General features: G+C 41.4%; 1 protein-coding gene across 1 annotated transcript in view; it reads right to left on the bottom strand.

Annotated features, from left to right (window-relative positions):
• abcc2 (ATP-binding cassette, sub-family C (CFTR/MRP), member 2) overlaps positions 1-21,715 on the bottom strand; it is a 66,250-nt gene that overhangs the window by 28,447 nt on the left and 16,088 nt on the right. The window contains exons 9-20 of the mRNA XM_064932068.1: positions 10,452-10,629; positions 9,548-9,802; positions 9,054-9,119; positions 8,696-8,833; positions 8,459-8,605; positions 8,002-8,086; positions 7,745-7,811; positions 7,337-7,463; positions 4,885-5,061; positions 4,264-4,431; positions 3,869-4,043; positions 3,642-3,777 (exon numbers count right to left, since the gene is read on the bottom strand). Coding sequence (XP_064788140.1) covers positions 3,642-3,777; positions 3,869-4,043; positions 4,264-4,431; positions 4,885-5,061; positions 7,337-7,463; positions 7,745-7,811; positions 8,002-8,086; positions 8,459-8,605; positions 8,696-8,833; positions 9,054-9,119; positions 9,548-9,802; positions 10,452-10,629 — 1,719 coding nt within the window. The remainder of the gene's footprint in view (positions 1-3,641; positions 3,778-3,868; positions 4,044-4,263; positions 4,432-4,884; positions 5,062-7,336; positions 7,464-7,744; positions 7,812-8,001; positions 8,087-8,458; positions 8,606-8,695; positions 8,834-9,053; positions 9,120-9,547; positions 9,803-10,451; positions 10,630-21,715) is intronic.

Genomic DNA, 21,715 nt, shown 5'->3' on the forward strand with positions numbered 1-21,715 from the left:
TAAAAATAAAATATTTTTGTTGTTGTTTCTCTGTAATTCTACTAAACACCTAGCAATTTTATGAATGTCGTTTTCAAGGGTACAATCCAAGGGTATTCTAGCTGGAAACAGAAGAAATGACTTGAACAAGAAACTGAGTTGGAAAGGAAAATTAAAGTGCTAGAATTAGGTAATTACAGTGCATTCGGAGAGAATTCAGGCCCCTTCACTTTTTCCACATTTTGTTACGTTACAGCCTTATTCTAAAATGGATGAAAAAAAAATGTCCCTCGTCAATCTACACACAATAACCCATAATGACAACGCAAAAACAGGATTTAATAAATGTTTGCACATTAAAAAAAATAAAAACTGAAATACATTATTTAAATAAGTATTCAGACTCTTTGTTATGAGACTCGAAATTGAGCTCAGGTGCATCCTGTTTCCATTGATCATCCATCACAGCTTGATTGGAGTCCACTTGTGGTAAATTCAATTGATTGGACATGATTTGGAAATGCACATACCTGTCTATATAAGGTCCCACAGTTGACAGTGCATGTCAGAGCAAAAACCAAGCCATGATGTCGAAGGAATTGTCCATAGAGCTCCGAAACAGGATTGTTTCGAGCAAGAGATCTGGGGAAGGGTACCTAAAAATGTCTGCAGCATTGAAGGTCCCCAAGAACAATGGAAGAAGTTTGGAACCACAAAACCCTTCCTAGAGCTGGCCGCCTGGCTAAACTGAGCAATCGGTGGAGAAGGGCCTTGGTCAGGTAGGTGACCAAGAACCCGATGGTCACTCTGACAGAGCCCTAGAGTTCCTCTGTGGAGATGCGAGAACCTTCCAGAAGGACAACCCTCTCTGCAGCACTCCACCAGTCAGGCCTTTATGGTAGAGTGGCCAGACTTAAACCACTCCTCAGTAAAAGGCAAATGACAGCCCGCTTGCAGTTTGCCAAAAGGCACCTAAAGACTCTCAGACCATGAGAAACAATAGTCTCTGGTCTGGGCTAAGCTTCCTGCCATCCAGGACCTCTATACATGGCAGTATCAGAGGAAGGCCCTAAAAATTGTCAAAGACTCCAGCCACCATAGTCATAGACTGTTCTCTCTGCTACCGCACGACAAGTGGTACCAGAGCGCCAAGTCTAGGTCCAAGAGGCTTCTAAACAGCTTCTAACTCCAAGCCATAAGACTCCTGAACATCTAATCAAATGGCTGCCCACCATTCATTTCATTTCACTGACTAACCGGTGCACCCGCACACTGACTCTGTAACGGTACCACCTGGCACAGCCAGAAGAGGACTGGCCACCCCTAATAGCCTGGTTCCTCTCTAGGTTTTTTCCTAGGTTTTGCCCTTTCTACGGAGTTTAGGTTTAGTCACCGTGCTTCTACACCTGCATTGCTTGCTGTTTGTTTTTTTTGGGCTGGGTTTCTGTACAGCACTTTGATATATCAGCTGATGTAAGAAGGGCTATATAAATACATTTGATTTGAAATTTGATTTGTATATAGAATCCCGCTCCTTGAAAGCGGCAGCTCTACCCTTTAGCTTAGTGCAGATGCTGCCTTGTTATCCATGGTTTCTGGTTGGGGTACATACGTCCCTGTGGGGACAACGTCATCGATGCACTTATTGATGAAGCCAATGACTGATGTGCTGTACTCCACAATGCCATCGGAAGAATCCCAGAACATATTCCAGTCTGTGCTAGCAAAACAGTCCTGTAGCTTAGTGTCTGTGTTATCTGACCATTTCCGTATTGAGCGAGTCACTGGTACTTCCTGCTTTAGTTTTTGCTTGTAAGCAGGAATCAGGAGGATAGAGTTATGGTCAGATTTGCCAAATGGAGCGCTCTGTATGGAGTAAAGGTGGTCTAGAGTTTTCTTTCGTCTGGTTGCTCATGTAACATGTTAGTAGAAAGCTGGTAGAGATTAGGTAAAACGGATTTAAGTTTCCCTGCAAGTCCCCGGCCACTAGGAGCGCCGCCTCTGGATGACAATTTTCTTATTTGCTTATGGTCTAAAACAGCTCGTTGAGTACTGTCTTCGTGCCAACAGTGGTTTGTGGCGGTAAATAGACAGCTACGAAAAATAGAGATGAAAAGAATAGCGTGGTCTACAGCTTATCATTAGATACTCTACCTCGGACAAGAAAAACCTTGAGACTTCATTAATATTACATTTTGTGCACCAGCTGTTATTGACAAATATACACAGACCACCACCCCTTGTCTTACCGGAGGCAACTATTCTATCTTGAAGATGCTCTGAAAATCCAGCCAGCTGTTTGTTATCCATGTCGTCGTTCAGCCACGACTCGGTGAAACATAAGATATTACAATTTTTAATGTCCCGTTGGTAGTATAGTCTTGATCGCAGCTCATCCAGTTTATTATCCAATGATTGCACGTTGGCAAACAGGACTGTTGGTAGGGTCAGGTTACCCACTCGCCGTCGGATTCTTACAAGGAATCCCAACCGACACCTATATCTCTGACACCTATATCTCTGAAGTAAATCCTTTGTGTCCAACTCGTTAAAGAAAACATCTTTGTCCAGTACGAGGGGAGTAATCGCTGTTCTGATATCCAGAAGCTCTCGGTTATTCAAGATGGTGGTAAAAACATTATGTGCAAAATAATCGATTAGGAGCTCTAAAACAGCAGCCATCTCCTCCGGCACCAATCATGTGTATCGATACAAATTCATTGTACAAATCAATAATATATAATTCATAAAAATCATGTACAGTATATAATGAGCAACTTTATAATTATTCATAATTTTAAGTAACTATTTATATTTTTTTTGTTTTTGAAATTTCTTTGCAGCCCACCCATATATGCAATATTCTTATTTTGATTTATTGTTAGGATGAAAATGTGATATGCAAAGAAAATAAAGGAAAGTATAGAAATGTACCTTTATGAGTCAAATTACGTGGACCAGGATGAGAGAGAACAATGTGTCATGTTTGCATGAGGTGTGTTTTGTTGTTTGATTAGTTTGATTGTGTTGTATGTATTGTAAATGCTAATATTCATACAAAAAACTATAGCAATAACTTGCTTGAATCCATTTCAGGCTATCAATTAAGTTATAGCAGCTTGTCTAACCATCTTTTAGATTTTTTGACATTAGAAAGCAAGCAATTACTACATGTACTGAATAAGACATACATTCCTTTCCATCTTTTACCCAGATTTTTACATACGGTAGATGCAGAGAGTCATATATTTTTTCTTTAAAAAAATAACTAACAGGCCTCCCGAGTAGCACTGTGGTCTAAGGCCCAGCATCGTCCGGGCTAGGGAAGAGTTTGGCTGGGGAAGCTTTACTTGTCTCATCGTGCTCTAGCGACTCCTTGTGGCTGGCCGGGCACCTGCAGTCTGACTTCGGTCGTCAGTTGAACTGCGTTTCCTCCAACACATTGGTGCGGGTGGGTGTTAAGAAGCACATTTTGGGGTGTCATGTCTCGGAGGATGCATGACTTGACCTTCGCCTCTCCAGAGCCCATTTATAAAAAAATGGCTGTGAAGTGCTGCTTTATTGTCCACCCTTTAACCACCCAGGGATCTGGCTCTGAACTAAAGAGTCATTTCAGACGCTTTCTCCCTCTTTCTATCTCTCTCTCTCTCTCTCTCTCATACCTTCCATTGCGTTGGCTGCGTCGGATGCTGCTCTCTCTCCTCAGGGTCATTGCGACAATGTCTTCAGGAGGGGTGTCGGCCTGAGGATCCTGTAAATCAGGGACTAGCCCCACCTCCTTACCATCAGAGGTTGGGTCTGTTGATAAACACACACACAACCAGTTATACACACACACATACACACTGCCGTTACACAAACACAAAGCCAGTTATACACACACACTCACCGGTGTGTTTCTTGCCCTCGTCTTTAGCATAGGTGTCCAGGAACTCAGAGAAAGCACCCTTGCTGTCCTTGAGACTTTGGTATGACCCGACCTCAGAAACACATCCATCTTTCAGTACAACGATCTCGTCCACGTAGGGCAGGAAACTCACTCCATGGGTCACCAAGATACGGGTCTACAGAGGGAGAAAGAGTAAGAGAGGAGGAGGATAAGGAAGAGGATGAGGAGGAGGAGATGAGAGGATGTTGGGCAGGAGAAATGGGAGGAGAGGAGAAAAAAAACACAAGTCCACGGAGGGATCAGAGAGATAGGACATCTGTCCGTCCATCCATTCATTCATCTGTCTGTCTATTGATCTAATTTAGCCATTTTATTTGGTTAGCCATTCTTCTCACCTTATCTTTGAGTATGCCTTTAGGTCCCACCACCTCCTCAAACAGATGTTTGCCCACATGAGAGTCTACAGCTGAGAGAGGGTCATCCAGCAGGTAAACGTCAGCCTGGCTGTAGGCCGCCCTGGCCAGGCTCACACGCTGCTTCTGACCCCCGGACAGGTTTATACCCTGGGGGAGGAAAGGAGAGGGGAAGGGAAGGGAGGAGAAGAGAGCGGAGGAGAGGGAAGGGAAACGGGGGCATACGTAGGTCATTACCTGGACACGAGAGACGGCATTAGCTATAGAGAGAAAACATAGTTGAATCTCTATGGCATTGGCATTTAAATTAGCTGTACAGTTTACTTCTTGAGTTTTACACCACCATGGTCATTAGCTGGTCATGAGAGACGCTGTTATCGATGGAGATAGAACATCGTTTTTGCATTTAAATGAGCTGTGTTGATGGAAAAACAGGGTCCATCAAAAACATGGTCCGTCATCACTGGCATGTGGATTTGTTGTTTTTAGTGTACCTACTGACGGACTATGATTCATTTGGGATGCAGACTCAATCGCAGTGCATTCTCCTTAGCACCAGCCCCTCTCCCCTAACCACCTCCAGACCATCCAGTCATCTCTCACCTTCTCCCCGATCTCAGTCTGGTCTCCCCCAGGCAGCAGCTCCAGGTCGGGCCCCAGGGCGCAGGCCTCCAGCGTAGCCTGGAAACGAGAGTCCTCCAGTGGGTAGCCAAACAGGATGTTGTCCCTGAGAGTGGCATTCTGGATCCAGGCCTGTTGGGGCACGAAGGCTACCGACCCCTGGAGAGAGCAGAGACGGAAGGGGAGACAGAGAGAGGGAGTGGGTAGGAAAAGAGAGAGGGGAGTGAGTGCAGAAGGAGGAGAGAAAGAGAGTGAGTGGGAAGAGAGGGAGGGTAGAGAGTGCAAGAGGAGAGAGAGTTTTAGCAATGACATTTACTTTCTCCTCCACATGTATTTTGACAGTAAAGCTGCATTTTTCAATTTGGCTCTATACTCCAGCATTTTGAATTTGAAATAAAATGTCAGGCAACAGTACAGAATATATAACAGTAAAGTATTTGGACAAATTCACTTATAGGGCTCTATTTTCAGCTGACGGTAAGGAGGCGGAAGTGTCAAATGCAGATCAGTTTTGCAATTTAATTTAAGGGGTGGAAATATTTGAGGTGTTTCCTTAAAAACGTGTACCAATAGGCCAAATTCGGTGAGCACAACTAGGGATATTTAAGACTGACCACAAGCTGGTGTTAGCTGTGACACAATTGGTTTTAGCATTGACTTCGCCAGCGGGGCGCACACAGTAAGTAGCCTTACGTACATCACCAATGTTTTATTAAAATATCACAAGGAGCAAAACTGTCAGACATACCCCTTTTTTAATTTAAATTGGACATCATTTTTGTCCAGCTTCTGTGAAGTGTTTGGACTCATTATGTGCAATGCCCATTGCATGAAAGGTATCAGTGACTGTAGGAAGCCTGTTTAGGAACAACAAGTTATTTAAAAAGACTACTTTTGTCAAACAACACATCTTCCACTTCCCTCTGTTGGACCTAACTGTCAAATCGAGCGTATTCCAATCGCTGTCTGTGGTTCTGAATCTTTTTGTAGGCTATATTTGCCTGTTTGTTTACTATTCATGTGGCAAAGCTCACTACTGACCATATCAATATTTGGGAGCCGTAACAGGGAGCGGACATTCCCCTTTTCTCTTTATAATAGGATCATTTCCCAGCTCCTGTGAAAAGTTCCACAGTCATTGTTGTCTTAGGCCTAATAAATGTGATTTAAATGTCCTATGCCCATGGGAAACAATTACGGTGCCTGTAACTGTAATTAGACATAGCCTATTTAAAACAAAATGTTGTTTCTTTTTATTAGAATTTGATTGAAATTAATTACTTTTTTAGGTCTAATCAATAGTGAATTTAATTTAACTTGCTTATTGACAATGTTTGGCACGTCCATAGCTCAGACATAAAGCCTTATACAGTAGACCTATATCAGTGTGAATGCCCCCCCAAAAATGCTAACCTCCCCTGTTATTAGGAATGGTGAGATGTTAGCATGTTTTGTTTTTGTAGCCTCTGTAACTTTCTCACTCACTGTTATTCATGGCATTTTTCTTAATCGTGGCATATCGGAATCATTTAGAATTATTCAGAAACATCTAATCACTTAGAAAGAAAAGGACTGCAGTCGTCATTCACCATTCAGTTCCTATTGGGCAGAACTTAACCCCAAACAACTAAATCCAACTACAAATGCATCCAACAACTTTGCAGAGTCACAAGCCTGATATAGTCATTGTGTGCCAGGAATATGGGACCAAATAATAAACGTTTGATTACTTTAACACACTATAAGTGAATTTGTCCAAATACTTATGACTTCTTCAAATGGCGGAGTAGATACATAAAGAGCTTTCATTTCTAAACGGTTAAACAGATATGTATGAACGTGCCCTCAAATAAAAGGTGACATTCTGTACTGTGGCCTCATATAAAACATGTTGATCTCAATTCCAAAGGGCTGGAGTATAGAAACACGTTTAAAATGTAAGCTTCACTATCCAAACAATGAGGTGCAGCCAAATTCAATTCACATCACTGGCAAACGGTTCCAGCGGGCGCAATCATACTTTTTCCCAGCGTTCTTTACATTGGAAAGGTTAACTGTGAGGCTGCAGATCTTCAACTTGGACCTGAGTTGTGAGTTTCGTCAAGCACTGTATCTAACCAAAGGCAGGTAGCCTAGCAGTTAGAGCAATGAGTCGGTAACCGAAGGGTCGTGGGTTGGAAATGACTGAGCCGACAAGGTGACAAATCTGTCGTTGTTGCCCTTGAGCGAGGAGCTTAACCCTAATTTGAACCAGGGAAGCCATACTACTATGGCTGACAATGTTAAAAACAATACATTTCACTGGTAATTTATTGTCATATCAATCATTATTTTTAAAATAGGTCATACTGAGAAAATTGAGTATTTAATGTGAGGATAAAAGCAGTAAATACTATGATTATTATTACCTGCATGACGTGCGTATGTGTGTTACCTGTACATTGATGAAGCCCTTTGAGCTGTGCATCTCTCCCAGCATTGCTGATATCAGAGACGATTTCCCAGAACCCACCACTCCCACCACTGCTACCAGCTTGCCGGGCTTAATTTCCAATGACACACTGACACACACGCACAAACACGGACACACACAACACGTTTAACAAAGCAGAGGTGATTATTGCAAAGCCACACCTCTCAATGCATATCTGAGTATTTATTTGATGCTTTTTTTATACTTTTAATTGATTGCTGCTGTACTGACAGGAGATGTTCAACTGAAAGTGAGCAATTCATTGTACTGTGTACACTACACTGTATCCAGTGCATATGACAATAAACTTTGATTTGATATGACTTCTCTGTTAACACAGACATGCACCCATAGAGGAGAGAAACTCACTTTTTGAGAACAGGTTCAGCATGTTTCTCCCAAGCGAAGGTTCCATCACAGACACTTACGGCTGTGTCTGGGAACAGACATAGACACATGTTTGAGGCACAGGAGGTTGGTGGTATCTTAATTGGGGAGGACGGGCTCATGTTAATGGCTGGAGCGGTGTCGGTGGGATGGGATCAAAAACGTCAACAAACATGGTTTCCATGTGTCTGATGCCATTCCATTCGCTCAAAGTGTGTGACATTTGACCCTTGACCTACTGAAGCTGGGGTCGTGACGCACGATGTTGGTGTCCAGGTCGTCTCCTCCCAGGAACTTTTCCAGACGCTTCTTAGAAACACTGGTCTGGAGGGACAAACACACAGGTGTATTTAGGGGTGTGTGTGTTTTACCAAGCTAATATATATTCCTGCACTGGTATATCATTTTGCTTATTTGAACTAAAAAAAAATTGATACAAGTCAGAATGCATTTTTGGGGTAAGTGAAATTAACTAAAAACAAGCCATTTAGACTTGAATAAAAATGTAAGATGTGTGTGCATGTGTGTGGACGTATGTGTATGTGTATGTGTGTGTGTGTGTGTGTGTGTGTGTGTGTGTGTGTGTGTGTGTGTGTGTGTGTGTGTGTGTGTGTGTGTGTGTGTGTGTGTGTGTGTGTGTGTGTGTGTGTGTGTGTGTGTGTGTGTGTGTGTGTGCGTGCGTGTGTGCTGTCCTACCTGCACCATTGCAGCTATGAGCATGGGCAGGAAGGCCAGAGGGAAGCGCAGGATGTTGAAAAGAGAGATGGAGGTGAAGGCTTTCCCTGCATCCAGAACGTTCTCTGAGTCCACTGCTACAAACACTGCAAAGGTTGCCAAGGAGACCTGGAGACATACACGGGTTAGTTAGAGTGTGTGTGTGTGTATATGGTTCTCTCTCTCTCTCTCTCTCTCCACCTTTATCTCAGTACTCACCAGGGCGGGGGCGCAGGAGAAGACGAAGGTGGAGACGGAGGAGAGGTAGGCAAACTTCCTCATGACCACCAGCTCTTGTTCTCTGATCCCCATCACCTGGTTCTGGAATGATGGTTCCCATGCATATAGCTTCAGGATCTGGAGAGTGGGAGGGGAGATTGGCCTTTAGATTGGCCTCTACCTCAAGTACTCTTAATTAATGTACTGTTGACAGAATATCTCTAAGATATATAGTCAAATGCACTGTTTAGCACTGGGACGAAGGAAACTGTAGATATGAAGTAGGACAAGCACACACCATTGCGCTAGCATACTTTTAATTAGGTATATTGAACCTTGTTATTATTCAAGCTAATACCTTGATGCCATTCAGCATCTCGTTCACGATTTTCATCCGTTTGTCTTTGTACCTCATGTTCTCAATCTGAAAATAGAGACACAGACAGAAATGGGAACGTGAGGTAAGAAGGTTTTGCACTAACTGCTGTTGATGACAGTTCATTAACGCATACGCCCAATAACCCCAGAAACAGATAAGTTCATGTAGAATACATGTTGTTAAAGCTTCGCCATTTAGATTTAGCACAGTGGAGAGCAATTCAAGTATGATAATATTGTAGCAAATTCCAAGGGCTGGCCTGTCCCGAACTCAAACTCCAGAGACTCCTGAGACTTCCAGTCCAACATCAGCGTCTCCCTCCCCCATCCTCCCCTCACTCTTGTTATTCCTCCTCCAGAGCATTGATGGCCACCATGCAAGAGAACAATGAACTATGAGGATCTTACCTCCCTCTTCCCTACCTTCTCCCTCCCCTTTTTCCACCCTCTCTTCCCCCTCTCCCCCTTCCTAACCTGAACATTCTTGGACATGTTGGCCAGCAGACCATTGATGGGCACCATGAGGACCATGACAGCCAATCCAGCCAGTACAGCAGGCCCAAGCTCTATCCATAGGAAGGCGATAGCGAGCGCTATCTGCAGTGGGCACGACCACAGCAGGTGGATGAAGTTAACGACATCGTTGAATCGATGAGCGTCGGCTGACATCAGGTTCACCGTCTCCCCGACCGTCGACTCCTTGCGGGCGTCGTTCGATACGACCAGAGCCTTGGGGAGAGAGGGGAGGAGTGAAGGAAGATGTGGAAAGAGGGGAGAGAGAGGGATGAGGGGAAATAAGTTAGAGTGGAGGAGAGGGAGGAGAGAGCGAAAGAGGAGAGAGGGGGGAATGAGATAGAAATGGAAGAGGATAGAGAGCAGGATGGAGGGGGAGAGTTGAACGAAAGGTTACTAAAGAGTAATAACACTTCTTTGAGCAGGCTAGATCACACATATAATCCCACACTCCCTCCCATCCTATCCCATAAGCACCCATAAGCACTCATCAACTCATTGATTGTTTTAGAGAGAAAGCCAGTATATTGGAATGCATAGATAACAGCAGATTGTTAAGCTCCTATATGAGATGGTACAAAATAGTTGTATCTCTGTTCTGCATCTTTCCAATCTCTGGCCCTTAAATATACACGGGGAGCTAACATCAATAACAATAAGAGCTAACATCAATAACATCAATACTTCTCAAAGTAGAGAAGAGATTGACTGCATTACTACTTGCCTTGGCAGCAGCTAATGGAGATCGGTAATGAATACAAATACAAAATCTCTGTCAAATCTCTGTCACTGTTAGATCAAGGAAGCCAGGGGGGGGTTGAACCCCAATCCTCAAGGAACACAAGTGCAAGACAGTAACACGTACCTTCTTGTACACAGCAGCTGTGATTGCTGTTTTGACTTTCATCCCCAGAACGAAGCAGCGTTGGAAGTACTGCTGCAGGAACAGAGACTGAAAGATGGCCACCAGGATAAGCAGCACTGCATACATATACCCTGTCCACGTGTAGATGGATTTGTCCATAGTGAAGGATATCATCAACCTGGGATATACCAAAACCACAAGTTAAACCACTACATTTTGGGCAGAAAAAACTATGAATACTGGTATATGCACAAAACATAGCATTATTTTAACTACAAATGTACACCAAAGTTTTGAACTTGCAGTGTCGTATTTGGACAGTTAAGAACAGTTAAGGTAAATACATTTGATTCAATCCCTTTTTGACAGCATCCCTATTGATTTAGGCAAAACTTTCCATAGATGTTTGTCCATGGGAGAAGGGGTCAGAAAGAGACTTTTTCGACCTGAATGACAGGACCCATGTTACATACCCCACCATACCATGAGACGTCCATGTCTTCATCACCGGAAAAGGTAAACAATTAAAAGCTTACCAAGAGGGTTGTCAAACGTAATTTTATATTCTTCTATAAAAAAATGTTTTCTTTACTGAAATACCCTGTTCAAAGGCACTTCAATAATTTTTCTTGCTCATACAACCCATAAATGACACATACTGTATACACAATCCATGTCTCAATTGTCTTAAAGCTTAAAAATCCTCCTTTAACCTCTCCTCCCCTTCATCTACACTGATTGAGGGGGATTTAGTGACATCAATAATGAATCATAGATTTCACCTGGTCAGTCTTTGGCATGGAAAGAGCAGGTGTTATTAATGTTTTGTACACTCAATGTATAACCCCACTGTCCGTTTTCATGTTGTCTAATTAAAAAAGGAATTAACCACGAATATACACACACACTTTAGAAATTCCAAAAACGTATCAACCTACTTTAGTATTTGATCCTAATTTGATCCTAATCCAGAGAACAAGAAAACAGCTTACAGTTTACCCCCCCTTGGGTTGTGCCGTGGCGGAGATCTTTGTGGGCTATACTCTGCCTTGTATCAGGATGATTGGTGGTTGAAGATATCTCTCAAGTGGCGCGGGAGCTGTGCTTTGGCAAAGTGGGTGGGGTTATAGCCTGCCAGTTTGGCCGTGACTGGAGGTATCGTCGGACGTGGGCCACAGTGTCTCCCGACCCCTCCTGTCTTAGCCTCCAATATTTATGCTGCAGTAGTTTATGTGTCGGGGGGCTGGGGTTAGACTGTTATATCTGGAGTATTTCTCCTGTCTTATCCGGTGTCCTGTGTGAATGTAAGTATGCTCTCTCTAATTCTCTCTCTCTTTCTCCCTTTTTCTCTTTCTTTTTCTCTCTCTCTTTCTTTGTTTCTCTCGGAGGACCTGAGCCCTAGGACCATGCCTCAGGACTATCTGGCCTGATGACTCCTTGCTGTCCCCAGTACACCTGACCATGCTGCTGCTCAAGTTTCAACTGTTCTGCCTGCGGCTATGGAACCCTGACCTGTTCACCGGACGTGGTACCTGTCCCAGACCTACTGTTTTTAACTCTCTAGAGACAGCAGGAGCGGTAAAGATGCTCTGACATTTACTCCTGAGGTGCTGACCTGTTGCACCCTCAACAACCACTGTGATTATTATTATTTGACCCTGCTGGTCATCTATTAACATTTGAACATCTTGACCATGTTCTGTTATAATCTCCACCCGGCACAGCCAGAAGAGGACTGGCCACCACTCATAGCCTGGTTCCTCTCTAGGTTTCTTCCTAGGTTCTGACCTTTCTAGGGAGTTTTTCCTAGCCACCGTGCTTCCACACCTGCATTGCTTGCTGTTTGGGGTTTTAGGCTGGGTTTCTGTACAGCACTTTGTGACATCAGCTGATGTAAGAAGGGCTTTATCAATACATTTGATTGATTGATTGACTGATTTACTTCTTTAAAAATCTCGTTATTTTTGTCAATCTTTTAAACGTGTCTAATAAAACTACACACGTCATTCTCTCTGGCACCAAAAGTGAAAACAAGTGTTGAAAGGGGACAGAATGCGGTCGGATCATTACATAATTGGCTTATATATTACTCTTACAGAATTTATACATGGGCGAGGATATTGTACATTTTATCAAAGCCTACTGGATGATAACTTATTTATAACTAGGACAGAATCATTTATAACTGACTTTTTCGACATAACATAGGTACAGCAGATCCCCTTATTGTATGGGACACTTTTAAGTGTGCTTTTAGAGGCCATGCAATTCCGTACACATCTATAAAACAAAAGCAATTTAGATCAAAAGAGTCCATATTAACAAAGGAAATTGAAGGACTAACAGTACAGTTAGAGAGTCATAAAAAACTGTGCAATAGAGGCACAGAATAAGTTAAAGGAAAAACAAAAATAAATGGAGGAACTTATTCAAGAAATATCCCATGTAAATATATTATAAAAGATAAAGCAAACTGGATGGAATATGGAGAAAAATGCACAAAATAATTTTTCTATCTTCAATATAGAGATGCTACCAAAGATTGTTTTTGTAAACTTGTTACTAATGATGGAGTCACGCATTATTCACCAAATTATATTTTGAAAGAGGAAGTAAAGTACTTTAAGAATATGTTTTCGTTTCAGTCTCCTACATCCACTAACCATAGCTAATTTTATGGATTTGTTTCCAATTAATAATGTAAAATTAACATCTGTACAGAAAGACATGTGAAGGCCAAATTACAAAGGAGGAACTTCTTGATGCAATTAAAGCCTTTAAGGCTGGGAAAACTCCAGGGCTGGATGGCATAGCAATGGAAGTATACCAAACTTTTTTTGATATACTCAGAGGACCATTATTAGCATGTTTTAACCACTACTATGTAAATGGTAGATTATTGGACACGCAACAAAAAGATTGATTTCATTATTACTGAAACAGGATCAAAGTGCTATATATAAAGATCCAGTCCATTTCAACAATTAGAGGCACTTCAGTGTTGTAATGCAAAAATTCTAGCTAAATGCTTGGTGCATAGAATTAAAAAGGTATTGTCAGATATTATACATCCTAATCAGGTTTTTACATGGACAATACATTGGAGATAATACAAGACAAGTACTGGAAACAATAGAATACTATGAAATATTCTCCAATTTTGGAGAATCTCTTATAAAATGGGTATGGGTATAGTAACTCAAGTGTAAAATAGTAAATAATGAAAGTTTTAAACTCTCAAGAGGAGTAAAACAAGGTTGTCCACTAATGGCATATCTATTTATTATTGCCATCGAAATGTTAGCTGTTAAAATTAGATCCAACAATAATATTAAGGGATTAGAAATCCGTGGCTTAAAAACAAAAGTGTCATTGTAAACTGATGATTTATGTTTTCTTTTAAAATCACAATTAGAATTCCTCCACAGCCTCATAGAGGATCTAGACACTTTAGCTAAACTCTCTGGATTAAAACCAAATGATGATTAGTGTACAATATTACGTATTGAATCACAAAAAAAAATCAACTTTTACATTACCATGTAGTTTACCAATGAAATAGCCTGACGGGGACATAGACCCTAAAGATTGGAAAGCTGCCGCGATCATCCCCCTCTTCACAGGGGGTGACACTCTAGACCCAAACTGTTATAGACCTATATCCATCCTGCCCTGCATTTCTAGTCTTTGAAAGCCAAGTTAATTAACAGATCACTGACTATTTCGAATCCCACGTACCTTCTATGCTGTGCAACCTGGTTTCCAAGCTGGTCATGGGTGCACCTAAGCCACGCTCACGGTACTAAATGATATTATAACCGCCATCGATAAAAGACAGTACTATGCAGCCGTCTTCATCGACCTGGCCAAGGCTTTCGACTCTGTCAATCACCGTATTCTTATCGGCAGATTCAATAGCCTTGGTTTCTCAAATGACTGCCTCGCCTGGTTCACCAACTAATTCGCAGACAGGGTTCAGTGTGTCAAATCGGAGAGCCTGTTGTCCGGACCTCTGGCAGTCTGTATGGGGGTACCACAGGGTTCAATTCTCGGGCCGACTCTTTTCTCTGTAAATATCAACGATGTTGCTCTTGCTGTGGGTGATTCCCTGATCAACCTCTACGCAGACGACACCATTCTGTATACATCTGGCCGTTTTTTGGACACTGTGTTAACTAACCTCCAAACAAGCTTCAATGCCATACAAAACTCCTTCCGTGGCCTCCAACTGCTTTTAAACGCTAGCAAAACCAAATGCATGCTTTTCAACCGTTCCCTGCATGCACCCGCCCGCCCGACTAGCATCACTACTCTTCTGACCTAAAATACGTGGACAACTACAAATATCTAGGTGTCTGGCTAGACTGTAAACTCTCCTTCCAGACTCATATCAAACATCTCCAATCCAAACTCAAATCTAGAATCGGCTTTCTATTTCGCAACAAAGCCTCCTTCACTCACGCCACCGAACTTGCCCTAGTAAAACTGAGTATCCTACCGATCCTCGACTTCGGCGATGTCATCTACAAAATAACTTCCAATACTCTACTCAGCAAACTGGGTGTAGTCTATCACAGTGCCATCCGTTTTGTTACCAAAGCGCCTTATACCACCCACCACTGTGACCTGTATGCTCTAGTCGGCTGGCCCTCGCTACATATTCGTCGCCAGACCCACTGGCTCTAAGTCATCTATAAGTCTATGCTAGGTAAAGCTCCGCCTTTTCTCAGCTTACTTGGTCACGATAACAACACCCATCCTAGCACGCGCTCCTGCATGTATATCTCGGTCATCCACAAAGCCAACACCTCATTTGTCCGCCTTTCCTTCCAGTTCTTTGCTGCCAGTGACTGGAACGAATTGCAAAAATTGCTGAAGCTGGAGACTTACATTTCCCTCACTAACTTTAAACATCAGCTATCTGAGCAGCTAACCGATCGCTGCAGCTGTACATAGTCCATCTGTAAATAGCCCACCCAATCTACCTACCTCATCCCCATATTGTTTTTATTTACTTTGCTGCTCTTTTGCACACCAGTATCACTACTTACACACCATCATCTGCTCATCATCATCTGCTCATCTATCTCTCGAGTGTTAATCTGCTAAATTGCAATTACTTTGCTACTATGGCCTATTTATTGCTTTACCTCCTCATGCCATTTGCACATACTGTATATAAACTTTTCTTTCTATTGTGTTATTGGCTGTATGCTTGTTTATTCCATGTGTAACTCTGTGTTGTTGTTTCTGTCGCACTGCTTTGCTTTATCTTGGCCAGGTCGCATTTGTAAATGAGAACTTGTTCTCAACTAGTTTACCTGGTTAAATAAAGGTGAAATATATATATATATATATATTAAAGACATACTCGGTATACAAATCCCGAAAGAAAGACATTATCTCACTCCAATACATTTTTATAGAAAGTGAGCAAACATATAGATAAGATCTTGCTACCATGGAAAGAAAAATACCTGTCTATTTGTGGAAAAATCACCCCTGGTTAACTCTTTAGTCATATCACAGTTGACCTATTTGCTTTTGGTTTTGCCTACACCTAGTGACCTGCTTTTTAAATTATATGAACAAAAAATATAAAATGTTATTTGGAATGGCAAGTCATACAAAATTAAAAGGGCCTATATATATACCGAATATGAATTCGGAGGGCAGAAATTATGAAATATTAATGCATTAGACCTCTCACTAAAGGCATCAGTCATACAAAAATTATTCTTAAATCCAAAATGGTTCTCCAGTAAATTAGTAAGAATGTCTCACCCCATGTTCAAGAATGGTCTTTTTCCCTTTATTCAGATTACAACTGCTCAGTTTCGGGTATTTGAAAACAAAATAATCCCCAAAATATCGTTATTATTTAAACAAGCCTAAGAAAGTTGGTTGCAATTTCAATTTAATCCACCTGAAAAGACAGAACAAATAATACAACAAATATTGTGGTTAAACTCAAATATACGAATTGATTAAAAAAACATATTTTTCGATAAAATGTTTAAAACGTGTTTAATTTTTGTAAATTATATCATAAATAGGACTGGTGGAGTTATGTCACACATGCAGCTAACACAGACATGTGGAAATGTCTGCTCTACCCAAAATTACAAGCAACTAATTGCAGCATTACCACAAAAATGGAAGAGGCAAGTAAGAAGGGGAGGAAAGAAAGTAAGGAACTTGTATGTCGGCCCTGCATTAAAGACGGTTAAAGAAAATTGTGATAAATAAAAACATATACCAATTTCATTTAAGGACCAAAAAATTGACAGCTGTGCCATATAAATTGCTAAATAGTTGGGAAGGGATTTTCGATGTACCGATTCCATGGCACATAGATTATTAATTGACATGCAAAACAACGCCAGATTCAAAACTTAAAATGTTTCAATTTAAATGATTATACAAAATTCTTGCAACCAAAACACTGTTATATATAAGGGGGATACAATCTTCCCAGCTCTGCAGATTTTGCTGTGAGGAGATAGAGTCATTAGATCATTTATTTTGGTACTGTCCATATGTAGCTCGTTTTTGGTCACACGTCCAGGAATGGCTGAAGAATTGCAACATTTACCTAGAAGTAACGCTGCAGGTAGCAATACTGGGTGATTTGAAAAGCCATAGTCAATCAATCAATAATATAATAATTATTTTAGAAAAAATGTTTATCTTTAATTTACAATCTGTAGAAGCTATGAGAATAAAAAGGTTCAGTACTTTTGTGAAGCATCACAGCACAGTTGAAAAATATATGGCCAATAGAAATCCAAAATGGATGATGTTAAGAGATAGATGGGAGGGATTGAATGGAGCCGAAGGGTGGGACTAATAACAATAAGGGAGCCATTGTAAAACATACGGGGTCTGTAAAATGTATATAGGTTCAGAAATGTTGTGAAATAGCACAGTTACAAATGGAAATCAAACTGGATGGACATCAGAAATAGAGGAAGGACTAAAAACAAACAAAAAATAACTATTGTAAAATAGATTGTGTCCCTAAAATGTGTATAATATGTATAAACTGAAGGTAGAAGCTAAAGTGTTACTGTTTATTAGTTTACTCCATTTGGGGGAAGTGTGGTGGGGTTTGCAAGGAATAATAAAGGTATATTCTAAAAGAAATGTGTATATGTATGTGTATATGTAAAGTGGGGCAAAAAAGTATTTAGTCAGCCACCAATTGTTCAAGTTCTCCCACTTAAAAAGATGAGAGAGGGCTATAATTTTCATCATCGGTTCAACTATGACAGACAAAATTAGATTTTTTTCTCCAGAAAATCACTTTGTAGGATTTTTAATGAATTTATTTGCAAATTATGGTGAAAAATAAGTATTTGGTCAATAACAAAAGTTTATCTCAATACTTTGTTAACCTCTCTGGCCCACCCGGGACGCAACCGCACCCCCTGCCAACAATAAATGCAAATGCGCTACGCCAAATGTTAATAGCACTTGTTAAAACTCAAATTCACATGCAGGGTAGTCAATTCAAGCTACACTCGTTGTGAATCAAGCCAACGAGTCAGATTTGTAAAATGCTTTTCGGCGAAAGCATGAGTAGCTATTATCTGATAGCAGGCAACACGCTGAAATACCAGAAGGGACGTAAACAAAGGAATTAGCATAGCCGGCGCTACACAAAACGCAGAAATAAAATATAAAACATTCATTACCTTTGACGAGATTCTTTGTTGGCACTCCTATATGTCCCATAAACATCACAATTGGGTCTTTTTTCGATTAAATCGGTCCTTGTTTACCCAATATGTCAATTTATGAACACCGTCAGATCCAGTAAAAACACATTTTTTAAACGCAACGTTATTTTTTTAAATTAAAAAAGTTGCCTATAAACTTTGACAAAACACTTCAAACTACTTCTGTAATCCAACTTTAGGTATCACTAAACGTTAATAAACGATCAAATTGATCACGGAGCGATCTGTATTCAATAAGCACGAGTTTGGGAAACATAACTAACTTTTCCGATTCCATTGTTTACAGCTGTGGACTTGACAACCGGATGTGGCTATTACTCAGATGACCAAGGATTTAGTTGAATCGAAATCACAACACTGGCGACATCGTGTGGAAGCTATAGGAACTGTATTCTCACCCTTAAGTATTTTTCCTTCCAATAGACAATACATACACTGGCGGATTGATTTTTTCTCCGTCGATTTAGTGACCAGGTTTTCTGGCGATTTTGACCACGGAACTCGTTCTGTTATAGTCACAGACACCATTGAACCAGTTCTAGAAAATTCAGAGTGTTTTCTATGCACACATACTAATCATATGCATATACTATATTCCTGGCATGAGTAGCAGGACGTTGAAATGTGGCGCGATTTTTAACAGAATGTTGAAAAAAGTAGCCCGATCTCTAAGAGGGTGTTAAATACCTTTTGTTGGCAATGACAGAGGTCAAACGTTTTCTGTAAGTCTTCACAAGGTTTTCACACACTGTTGCTGGTATTTTGGCCCATTCCTCCATGCAGATCTCCTCTGGAGCAGTGATGTTTTGGGGCTGTTGCTGGGCAACACGGACTTTCAACTCCCTCCAAAGATTTTCTATGGTGTTGAGATCTGGAGACTGGCTAGGCCACTCCAGGACCTTGAAATGCTTCTTACGAAGCCACTCCTTCGTTGCCCGGGCGGTGTGTTTGGGATCATTGTCATGCTGAAAGACCCAGCCACGTTTCATCTTCAATTCCCTTGCTGATGGAAGGAGGTTTTCACTCAAAATCTCACGATACATGGCCCCATTCATTCTTTCCTTTACACGGATCAGTTGTCCTGGTCCCTTTGCAGAAAAACAGCCCCAAAACATTATGTTTCCACCCCCATGCTTCCCAGTAGGTATGGTGTTCTTTGGATGCAACTCAGCATTCTTTGTCCTCCAAACACGACGAGTTGAGTTTTTACCAAAAAGTTATATTTTGGTTTCATCTGACCATATGACATTCTCCCAATCTTCTTCTGGATCATCCAAATGCTCTCTAGCAAACTTCAGATGGGCCTGGACATGTACTGGCTTAAGCAGGGGGACACGTCTGGCACTGCAGGATTTGAGTCCCTGGCGGCGTAGTGTGTTACTGATGGTAGGCTTTGTTACTTTGGTCCCAGCTCTCTTTTTTTTGCCCCACTGTATGTGTATGTATGTATATATGTGTATATGTATGAATGTTTATGTATGTATATGTACTGTGTATATATATACAGTTGAAGTCAGAAGTTTACATACACTTAGGTTGGAGTCATTAAAACTGTTTTTTCAACCACTCCACAAATTTCTTGTTAACAAACTTTAGTTTTGGCTGACGGTGGGACATGCCTCGCATCTGCCCTGAGCACTGTTCACATTTGGTCAATAATGGCTGATTTGAACCAGAATATATTCGACAGGTTTGAAAACGATCGGGACTCTCTGTAAATACCTATGTGCTTACACTTTACGGTCTGCGGCATTACGTTTTACTCAGGGTTTGCTCTGATTTCCTCTGATTTGGAAAAATGCGCTGGGAAGGTTATTGGGAGCCGGTAGATCGGGCTAAAACGTGTATCTTTCGCCTGGATTAATTGCAAGAGAGAAGTGTTAATTTGGCAAACACTTGCAATTTAATGAGCGTTAACTGTTTTGCAAAAAGGATCCCTATTTACAGACATCCTGTACTGGCCTAGTTTAGGCAAGGTATTTGTATTTGTATTTATTATGCATCCCCATTACTCTTCTTGAGGTTCAGCAAAAATTAAGGCAGTAATATACATTATAACACCGTTTTTAAACATTAAAATGCATTTTACAACATATTTCATAATACATGTTAGCCAGCCTGACAGTTTAGTGGAGTCTGCCACAGTCAATGGAGTCAGCTCAGATATCCCCATTGAGACCGTGTCTGTGCCTCAATCTAGGTTGAGCAAAACAAAACATGGCGGTGTTCACCTTAGCAATCTCACTGTTATAAAGACCTCCTCCATTCCTGTCATTATTGAAAAATGGGGTTATTTTATGTTAGATCCCTCACTTCCAAGGCAGTCATAATCACTGATCATAATCTTGATGTGATTGGCCTGACTGAAACATGGCTCAAGCCTGATGAATTTACTGTGTTAAATAAGGCCGTCTCCTCTGGGTTACACTAGTGACCATATCCCCCACGCATCCCACAAAGGTGCAGTTGTTGCTAACATTTATGACAGCAAATTTCAATTTACAAAAAAAATGAATGCATCTTTTGATTTTCTAGTCATGAAATCTATGCAGCCTACTCAATCCACTTTTATAGCTACTGTTTACAGGCCTCCTGGGCCGTATACAGCGTTCCTCACTGAGTTCCCGGAATTGCTATTGGACGTTGTATTCATGGCAGATAATATTAACATTTTTGGTGACTTTAATATTCACATGGAAAAGTCCACAGACCCACTCCAAAAGGCTTTTGGAGCCATCATCGACTTAGTAGGTTTTGTCTAACATGTCTCCGGACCTACTCGTTGCCACTATAAGTGCACAAGGCGAGACCCAAATGCAGACACAGGAGGCAGATGGTTGAGCTCAGATAACTATTACACCAACAGGATAGGCAAAAGGCTGGTCGGGGACAGGCGGGAGTTCATAACCCAGGTCAGAGTCCAAACAGGACAAGGGGACAGGCATTCTCGAGGTCAGGACAGGAAGAGTGGTCAGACGGGCGGATTCGGCGTCAGGGCAGGCAAGGGTCAAAACCAGGAGGACTAAGAAAAAAACAGAGACTGGGAAGAATAGGAGCTAGGAGAAACGTTGGTTGACTTGGCAAAACACGACAAACTGGCACAGAGAGACAGGAAACACAGGTGTAAATACACTGGGGACTAATGGGGAAAACAGGAGACACCTGGAGGTGGGTAGAGACAGTTACCAAGACAGGTGAATCAGATCAGGGCATGAGAGCCACAGTCATAACGTGGATCTAGTTTTGCCCATCTAATAAATATTGTGGATCTAAATCATTAACCACCTAAGTTGAGGATCGAAATGTAACCTTGCATAATACCCTAGATGCAGTCACACCCCTAAAAACAAAAAACATTAGTCACAAGAAATGTTATCACTGGTATACAGAAAATACCAGAGCCCTGAAGCAAGCTTCCAGAAAATTGGAATGGAAATGATGCTCCAGGACCTAGGATCATTGGAGACACTCAAGTTTTTAAATCCTGTATCTCTTGACACATTCATGAAAAGAGGCATGGCT

Source organism: Oncorhynchus masou, chromosome 23 (genome assembly GCF_036934945.1).
Source record: "Oncorhynchus masou masou isolate Uvic2021 chromosome 23, UVic_Omas_1.1, whole genome shotgun sequence".
Classification (NCBI taxonomy): Eukaryota; Metazoa; Chordata; class Actinopteri; order Salmoniformes; family Salmonidae; genus Oncorhynchus; species Oncorhynchus masou.